We start from the raw sequence: 10083 nt of genomic DNA on the forward strand, positions 1-10083 counted from the left end.
CAGACTGGTTGGTGTATCAACCTGATGGGATTGTTCCAGACTCTCAGTGGGTGCTGAGTTGTATCCTTCGAGCCTCAGTCAGACACACTGGATATGATGATACTGAGAAGTCTGTCAGAGCTCAACATGTGGCAAATTTGAAACCTAAGCCCTACTTAAGTCGACGTGTCAAACAACATCAGCTCTGTATTGCCTGGGGCACACAAATGCTCCAGCTAACTAAACAGTTTATCCAGAAACAGTGTGCCTTGGAACAAGGTGAGGTTGGAGAAGTACGAGTAAAAGTTAACTCTATATGAAGTTAAAGTGAAGCTATGAAAAAAAAACATTCTCTCACCGTATTTGACAGCAATATTCTGTGAATCTTAAAGATTTCAGAGAAAGATGAAAAAACTCACACAGTCCTCGTTTTTTAAACTTTGCAATAACCATGCTAAATTGTAGGCTTCCAAATTTCATTTAGAAACGCTTCATTTGCTGTCTTCAATCTATGCTTCAACTGGAGAAAGCTTTGGTATCACAAAGACACTGAATCCCCACAGGAATGAGGTTCTGGAGTATTTACGTGTTAAAGCCATCTCTTTCCCATGGTATGATAGACTGTTTACAGTATATCTGCTAGTTTTCCATTCTGTCATTGAAGTTACCATTTAAGGTCATTTAAACAAGTCTTTTTTTATGGGGGGGTTTCTAGGTGTACTCTTTCCATCTGGATATTTGTAACCAGACACTGCCAGGAAGCCTTGTGTGGCGTGTTTCATCATATAAATTCCCAAAATAGTTATATCACACCAGCAATACTCCTCACAAAGTCAGGTATAGTTAATTTTTCTTACATATTCTATTTATCGCATTATCTTGACTTCCATAAGGCTCATCTTCATTCACATTAAACACAGGTCACCTACACATCCAGATGAATGGAGAGTCTCAGGAATCCTCTGCATTTCTCTCTTCATTCAAGGTCCCTTTAAATGTGTGGTGCAATCTTATTGTGATGGTGCAAGGTAGAACAGTAAGTAGTCTTTTGTTGACACAGCATACCGTTTATCATGCACATCATCATCATAATGAAAAAAACATGCTCATTGTCATTGCATCTCAGGTGGCTGTCAATATGGTATGCTTGGATAACAACCAGAGAACAGTTAAAACTTCTGAATATATGTAAGTCTATTTCTAATGTGACATCATGATTCAGTTTTTACCCAGAGGAAGAAAATGCATTTGAGGTGTACTATAACACTATGTGCTCTTCTGCTGTATAACATGCTTTACAGGTTTAGATTTATTATCATGTTTGATGACACAGAGGGATATTTTGTGATTGGAGGAGGGAAGTATATACCAGGAGTGAAAGGCTATTTTGGACCAGTGATATACCACCGGAACCAAATAGTGTCTGACATTATGGTACTTCTAGTAATACTGTACTTACTTAATACTTGTAGCTACATCCAACTCAACTGTTCACTGTGTTCAAGTCTGATTATATCTTTCTTTTTCAGTCTGAGTTTTATGTTCCAGATGTTATACAGAATTTAAATCTCACCAGGTGGCTGCAGACTTGTGAAGAATTTAGCTTTGACATGAATGTCAAGATCAGTGGCTATTCAATCAAGATCCAGCAGAGGACAGAAGCCGGTAATACCAGCAGTAGGGTTTACTTACACTAGATGGTGCAAAAAATAACTTTTCAAATAATGACACTGTGAGTAATGTGTTTGTGCTGCTTTTCTTCAGAAACTTGCTCTCATGCTTTCCATAAGTGGGTGGTAAAACACAGACAAACATCAAATCCACAGTGTGCATCGTGGGAAGCAGCTGCTCCTCGCAGAAGACATGCCGCTAAACTGGCCAAATTATTAGTTTTAAAACATGGTGAGAGATGAAGTATAATATTTTCAATTGCCAGGGCATTTTAAAATATAATGCGGTCTGAATTAATGATGCTTTTCTGCAGTTGTAATAACTGCAGTTTTGGATTCTGCATGTCATTAAACACATTAAAGTTCAATTTGTTCCTTGCAGAAGGAAGAGCAGTTAGCCTGCATGATTTGGGCAGAGCACTATACTCCTTATCACTCCATAAGCTGGGCAAAGCGAGAAGCACGGAAGTGGTCAGCAAAGTATTATCACTGCTTCTCCAAGCTGGCTGTTTAGCTGATACCCGAGCTCTGCACATGTCATCTGTGCTCTACAGTACTGGCCTAGGAGTCCAGAAAGAGCCTTTTAAGGTCTGTTTTATCAGGTCATTTATAGTTTAATTAGTTATTTGTTTTTTAAAAGCTTTTTTTCAATATATTCTCACATGTTTAAATGTATGATGCAGGCTTGGCTCCTTGGCCTACTGGGTGCCCAAAAGGGTGATCGATTGGCATTGCTGCATCTTGGGCACCTGCACCGCCTTGGACTGCATGGTCAGCCCAAGGATCATGATCTGGCCTATGCCTATTATGCTAACATTGCTCAACAGACAACTATAGACCGTCACAATCCCTCACCACAGCAGGTTTGGAAACCATTGTTTTTTTCTATATAAATAATTTTTTTATACAATGTATGACCTGCTTTACCAATACATTTAGATTACTTTTTATCATGGCTACAGTTTTTCGATTTCTGTCCTCAATAAATGTATCTTTGTTTCTTCAGTTCATAAAAAAGCAGCAGTATAATGAAAGCGGAATTATTACAGTGATCAAAATTAGTTAACATTTAATTTAAAGCAAATTTATTTTTGAACCTTAGCATTTGTCTCCTCTTTTTTTTTCTCCTTTTTAGACAACAGTTGAGGCTATTTTTGTGAACGATGAAAAGATGTTGAATATCCAGACCAATGAAAACCACCACATCTTTCAATGGCTCAAACATCAGGCCCGGAGGGGAGCAACTGAGGCTGAGGTAGTCTACTGACTTTGTTGTTGCCCTTTTGTTTCAAGTATGCTTCTCACATTTCATCAAGCCAAAGACTGAGTTAACAGGTTTGTCACAAGACTAACTGCTGATATAACTGTTGGTATAATTGTTCTTCCACAAAGACAAAAGCAGAAGTAAAATCACTGATGTTCATTAGCAAGAACTACAGAGGCTACAGAGGTGGAGCATGGGCAAAGGAAACTCTGCTGGTGTTGATCTGCATCACTTTTTTTTTTAAAACTCGACTCCTGGGGGGATTTCAACATTTAGATTTTAGTAATACTTTGAAAATTTTCTTACAGCAAGCTATTGCCCGCATGCTATTCTGGGGCCAGCAAGGAGTGACTCCAAACATCCTGAAGGCTGTGAGACACTATGAAAGGGGAGCTGTCCAGTGGGAGGATCCAGTGTCAATGTATGACTATGGGATAGTACTTCTGCAGGTCAGATTTGTGTTTGATATGCAATATGGAACAACATTGACAAATATCTTAATCTAAAGCATTTTCCTTCCACCTGTGTTAACATTTAGTCACATCTACTTGTAATATATGAATGTTTCTCTCTGTAGGGACATGGAGTGGAAAAGAACATTCCAAAAGCTGTCACATTCCTAAAGAAAGCAATGGATAAGGTGGCTAAATGTTAATAACTTCTTTATGATGTATTTGTTATCTATGCTGTAACATCTGGAGTCCACTTTAAGTTTGCATCTCATTCTGGTTCTCAAAATAATCGGTCCTACAGGGTCATGTTCCTGCAATAAATGCCTTGGCTTGGTACTATGAGCACTTTGAGAAGGACTACAAACAGGCCATACAGCTATGGGAACAGGCCGATCTCCTCATGTGTCCAGAAGCAGCTTTCAATCTTGGTGTGATTTACTCACAGGGCCTTTATCCAGGAAAACCTGCCAACCAGGTAAGCTCAACCGTAACATCATCATCCACTGTAACGTATATTTCATGGGTCCTGTAAGTGGTAATAACAAATATATCTCATAATATAACAAATTTATCTGTCCTACAGTATATAGCCTATAAGTACTATCTGAAGTCTGCAGAGAGAGGAAATATCAGGGGAGGGATTCTGATTGCTGACATTTGGACCACTGGGATGCCTGGCTTTGTCAACAGACATCCATCCGATGCCGTTTTGTCAGCAACTTACTTTTTTATTTATTTTAATTCACATGCATTTCTATTTGTCTCTTAACCAGAATGTATTCTTAACTTACTGCAGGTGGGTAAAGTGGGCAGCGGAGCACAACGGATACTTGGGCAGCATCTTACACAAAGCTTTGGATGCCTATCTCAAGAACGACGTGTAAAGTCTTTCTCTAGTCACAGTTGCCAAAATCCTGATCAGATCACTAGAATGCAATTACAGCTATTTCATCTTCTGACTTCGCTACAGGTTCACATCACTATTATATTACATGATGGCTGCTGAAGCAGGATATGCAGTTGCACAGTTTAATGTGGCGTACCTGTGTGAACAAAATTCGGTAAGTAACAGAAATGTAAATCTGAAATGTGCCTCTATTAGCCTAAATGTTATTGTCACTTTCCTGCTTACTTCAGCTCTCCCTCTTTATTTACTACTTTTATGTCAATAGGGAGGTTTTCTGGATCCTGATTATGCATCAGACTGTATGTGGAGATATTACAACATTACGATCCAAAGTCAAAATCCTAACACTTATGGTAAGTCACTAACTTTAAATGCAACAGAACAGTTGCAGACTTGTGCACTTACTATACCTGATTTGATCTCGAAATCTGTTTTCGCCCCAGCTTTTATTAGGATGGGCGACTTGTTTTACGAGAGGCATGGTAACAGGCAGAAAAACTTGTTTTCTGCAGCACAGATGTACACACTGGCAGCACTAAGGAACAATCCCCAGGTTTACCTGCTTTTACATTACACCTTTGCTATGTTTTTGTATATATTGTGTGCGTTTGTTTATGTTTTAGTAAGTCATACCTGTCATTTTCCACAGGGATGGTATAATTTAGGTGTCCTTGGTGAAGAAGGTTACAAGCTGCCACTGTCTATACTGATTAAACTTGGCATCTCAGAGTTATACCTGGCAGACAAGGAATTGCTTCTAAATGCCCTGTACAAAAGGTTTGTTTGAATACTGTCTGTATTAAAAATGCAGCTTACTGCACGTACGTATATGCAACAAAAAAATCTATATTTCTTTCCAAAAGATGCAGAGACTCGGAAGATGCAGACTCATTCTTTCCTTGCAGCCTTGCCCTCTTCAGTGTATACGTACAGACATTTCAAAAGCACTATAGCGCTGCTATTAAGGTAAGTGTAATATCCATATCTACAAAAAATCAGTGACCAACATAAGATTTAACAACCCAAAATTAGGTTCAAACACAATATGTCATAACTGAAGTACTCAGTGTCTTTAAATTATCATTCTTTGTGTAGCCTGTAACATGTTTCTATCATTATACAATATAATGACATTCACACTGATAAGAAGTCATCAAATTTTAAAACTTGAAAATATTAAAATCTAAATCTATTAGGTAATGTGGTGTAGTATAATATTTATCTATCAAATTAATATTAATACTGCTTCAATCTGAATTTTGTGTTCCTGTTCCTTTTATTTCCCACAGTTCTGCACTGCTCTTGCTGTGGTTGCAGCTCCAACAGTGTTTTTAATCATCCGTGGTATGTTCAGGAGACGCTTGTCTCTCCACTAGAACCAAGGTTGTTGTGACACTTGCCTGCAAACAAACTGAAGGACTATGTGGAAAAGTCAACCTTCATTAGCACAGAAACACCACAGTAGTTTACCTATTGGTTACTTGGGACAACTGTATGGAGCAAAGCTGACATAAAAATGAATGTATTTTTTGTATATGTCTGTGTCTGTAATCTGTTTACTGCTGTTAAAAAGACTCGCTTTTATTTTATTTTTTAATTGAATAAATCATAAAGATTGCTGTTTCCTCTGTTGATTATTTCATCTTGGTTCATTTGTGAGTGAATGACCAGATGGTCAGATGGTCAACTCCACCATCACCACTTTATACTGCATCATGAGAAACATATATCTTATAGTTCAAAATTAATATTTGGATTTATATAAAGTAAACAAACTAAACACATTTGTTTAAAAGCAGTAATAATATCCACAGCCCTGCCACTTTCTGGTTTAAATGTAATATTATATGTATGTATGTGTGTGTATATATACAGTAACACAATGCTGCTTACAAACAGAAAACAATCCAGAGAATTTCTATAGCAATTCATATTCTAATAATCAGAGTTAAACAAGTAGTCACTGACAACTCTCCTCAGAACAAATTAGTTCAGCCACATCTTAATTCCCCTGGTTCTATTTTGGGGAATAATTTGGCATTTGTGGGGGGGTGATGATGGTATGACAAATGTTTAGTTAATTAATTTTATGATAACATTGCATCCTTTGATATTGAAATATAAAAATAAAATTGTATTTTTTTTATTTTTCATCGCTCAAAATAAGCGTCACACTCGCGGAAGCCGGTATACCCGCCGAAACGCCGTGCATTTATCGAGACTTTCAACCCCAGATAGGCCAATTATGGATCTTCGGATCCACATTATGTCAGCAGCTGTTCTCCACCGTGAACTATGTTAAAAACAAACACCGCTCACGCCTCATAGATGATAGCTTACAGTCCTGCGTAAAGATGAAAGTGACTTCGTACAGCCCCGATTTGCAGACGCTGTGCGCAGAGGTTCAGGAGCAGAAGTTCCATTGAAAACATATCACGGCAGACCCGCTGCTTTTCAGCATCTCTTTATTGACCACTTTTCATACACGGTTGCTGCACGCATACAGCCGGCTATAGTTTTTCAGCTCACAGCCCGACAACACAACAGCAGAGAGAGCACAGACTTTAAGGCGGTGAGGCGTGATTGCGGGTGCCGCTCAGGTGCGTCCGACTCCCATGCAGCGGAGCTGCAGACCACGCCCCGCCACACACATTAACCAGGTAAAATACATATTTAGGCAGAATTTTGCAAATATCTATTTTTCATTTTTTTAGCAGCATAGTGCTTCTTTTCCAATTACTTTTTAAAAGTCAGGTCAAGGCTCCAAAAGCCCAAAGGCGATATAAGGGGGGCGGCTCACAACAGTTTTTGTTTGCTACATGGATCATTTTAGTTCAGCTGGGTGTCTTTCCTTTTGTTATATTTCTTTAAGAGTTCAAAATGTGTTAATTACATAAATAAAATATAATTTTCTCATTAGCACTTCATGGATTTAATAAGCAACACACTTTAGTTGTTCACACAAAACATAAAGGTAAAAACAATATATACAGTGTTGTCTTCATTTTTTTCTCTCACTTGTTATTTATTCAAATGTCTTTGATGTGAATTTTTCCCCCCCGGTCTTTATTTCCTTTTTTTTTTTTTTTTTTTTTTTTAGTGTTATCTTCATTTTAGACGTCAAAAAAAATTTGGGGCTCCCAGTGTTTTCTTCTGCGTGGAAACCGGGTCCAAATGGCTCTTTGGGTGTTAAAGGTTGCAGACCCCTGGGCTAAGGGATTTGACCGGACAGGCTGAGCCATGTTGTTTTAGGCTAGCATTACCCAAGAAGTTAGCCAATGTTATTGGCTACTCTTAGCTCCAGAAACAAAGGAATCTTTTCCCCCCTTTTTTACCCACATTGCAAGCAAAGCATAATAACATTATGACTGTTGCAATGTCGAACCTGTTGAATTAATTATTGGATAGGTCAATGCAAGCTTTTTCAGTCAGTTTTTTTTAGCTACATTTTTATAGTATTTCTCCAGCTAAGTGCAAGAAAACTTACATTTAAACCGGGTTAAAATAGACTTGAAAAAACAACAGAATTGTCTTAACTCTTCATTGGATGGATTCAACAAAGTGGTGGAAACATTGCTCGGAGATTTTGGTCCTTGTTGAAATGATAGCATTACACAATTACTGCATATTTGTCATCTACATAATTGTGATGCCACCACATCCCAAAGGTGCTCTATTAGACTGAGCCCTGGTAACTGTAGAGGCAATTTGAGTACAGTGAAAGTAGTACCTACCATATAAATGTTACAGCCTTTAAAAAGACTCATCAGCTTTTTTCCAATCGTCTGTTGTCCAGTTTTGGTGTAGCCACTCCTGTAAGCCATCAGCTTTAAGGTTTGACAAGTTGTATGTTCAGAGATGTTCTACATTTGTTGTAGCAAGTGGTTGCTTAAGTTTCTGGTACCTCCCTGTCACCTTGAAACAGTCTGGCTATACTTCTGTGAACCCCTGCATCAACAATTCAGAGATCCATCCAACATCCAGAGGAGCTGCCATTCACTGGATGGTTTTTCTTTTTCGGACCGTTCTCTGTTAACATTAGAGATGATTGTGTGATATAATCTGGTCATTTTGACCGTGTCTACATGACTACACTGAGTTGCAGACATGTAATTGGCTCACAAAATATTTGTGTTGACAAACATTTAAACAAGTGCACCTAATAAAGTGCCTGATAATATAGTTTCTGTATTTGTGCATCATAGGCAAATACCCCAGCTAAGTACAATAATTTGACAGCATGAAAACAAAAAGTAACAATTATTTATTCACTCATGAATGTACACTGAATGTACCTTAAATTTCAGTTGAAATGCCGCTTCGTGGTGTTGGAGATTTATTTTTTCATTTACTGGTGATGGAGGCTATGACTAATGTACCTATTGGACAGCAGCTTGCAGTCAGCAGGGAGACTGACCTTCAGCCTCCAGATCTGGATTCAAGTCCGTGCATCAGCTTATGTTTTTGAGAAAGTTCCAAAATTCTTAAAACCTGGAGCGTTTCTATTATCCAGGTGACCTCTGTTCTTACCACAGTGCTGAAAAGGGCAATGACGTGGTTACAGAGGGTTGACAAATTAATGTCATCACCTCACTGATAATGACGTGAACCCTAAAGCAGGGGCGGAGCGTGGGGGTGGCTTACTGGGCTTAAGCCCGGGTTGTTTTGTCAGAAGCCCGGGGTCTTTTGGAGTGTAATTTTTTCATAGTTAGATGCCTGGCTGACAACTGTATAAAACAAAAAGTACACACAATATTCGAAGCACATAGTGCACACTGTGGGAATTTACGACTGTGCGTGAATCCCCCCTGATATTGGTATGATCCGAGCTCAGGCACTAAGCGACTGAGCGAGGGGGCGGGGCAGCTGCTGCCTGTGAGTGCGCTTAGCCATACTAAGGAGAGCTTAAGTTTGACCAGGTAACAAAGCAAATCATTCGTACCGTACAAATAATGTAAATATGACGGTGAATCACGAAAGATTGATATCAAACTGATCACTTGACCAATATTACGTTATTGCTCTTCAAGTGAATCAACAAATGGCGAAATGAAAAGCCGGACAACAACAATGCTGTTTCTTTAGAGATTCTTAGCTTACGTGTGTTTATTTCATATTTTCAGTTCTTACCCTCCCCGACTAAATAAATCGGTTTCAGTTATGTACTGAAATATAAGAATGGACATTAGAGGCTTCTTTCAAAGAAAAAACTCAGGTAAATGTTATTTTATATATTATGCTTTGTATGTTGTTCAGTATATTTCTATGCAAAACAAGAGGAATTTCAGTACACAGCAGTATATTCACAGTTTAAACCAGATATTTACACTTTAGGGAGAAAACATAAAACATTTTTACTGTACAACATCAATTTAGAGTAAACTTTTGTTTTAGATAAATATTGAAATATATTTTGAATTAGTTAAATGTCAGAATAAAGAGAGACAGAGCTTTCTGTTTTTTTATCACTTTGATCAAATTTAGGAGTACATATACACTAAGTTTGTTAATTAATAAGAAACTCCAGACGATTCCATTCTGAGCTGAAGAAGCTTCTGATAGGTTAGTAGAGTCCATGTGAGTAAACTGGTGGCACAGCTGTGGATGCATATAAGGCAAAACACAGAGGCTGTTTCTGTGACATGGGAAAATTAAGAGATATCAACCAAAACACCAGGAAAAGAATTGTGGAGCTCCATAAGTGTGGCTCAATTTTGAATACAATTTGGTGCCATTTACAATTAAGAAATACAGATAGTTTCTCTCTTTACTCTTAAAGTTAACAAATATGTTTTTTATATTTATCAATAT

At 38.0% G+C, this 10083-nt stretch overlaps 1 protein-coding gene across 1 annotated transcript; it reads left to right on the plus strand.

Moving 5' to 3' along the window:
• Positions 1-439: 439 nt before the first annotated feature.
• Positions 440-5793, plus strand: LOC102214662 (protein sel-1 homolog 3). Its single transcript, XM_005748120.1, has 21 exons — positions 440-590; positions 695-816; positions 900-1015; positions 1106-1167; positions 1281-1413; positions 1509-1644; positions 1744-1881; positions 2032-2237; positions 2333-2512; positions 2785-2904; positions 3222-3362; positions 3491-3553; positions 3667-3840; positions 3949-4076; positions 4162-4245; positions 4336-4426; positions 4538-4625; positions 4716-4825; positions 4922-5049; positions 5136-5238; positions 5562-5793. The coding sequence occupies exons 3-21, from the start codon at positions 917-919 to the stop codon at positions 5646-5648; spliced, it is 2271 nt and encodes a 756-aa protein (XP_005748177.1). The 5' UTR covers positions 440-590; positions 695-816; positions 900-916; the 3' UTR covers positions 5649-5793.
• Positions 5794-10083: the final 4290 nt, after the last annotated feature.

Source organism: Pundamilia nyererei, unplaced genomic scaffold (assembly GCF_000239375.1).
Source record: "Pundamilia nyererei isolate P.nyererei 1_Seehausen unplaced genomic scaffold, PunNye1.0 scaffold00214, whole genome shotgun sequence".
Taxonomy (NCBI): Eukaryota; Metazoa; Chordata; class Actinopteri; order Cichliformes; family Cichlidae; genus Pundamilia; species Pundamilia nyererei.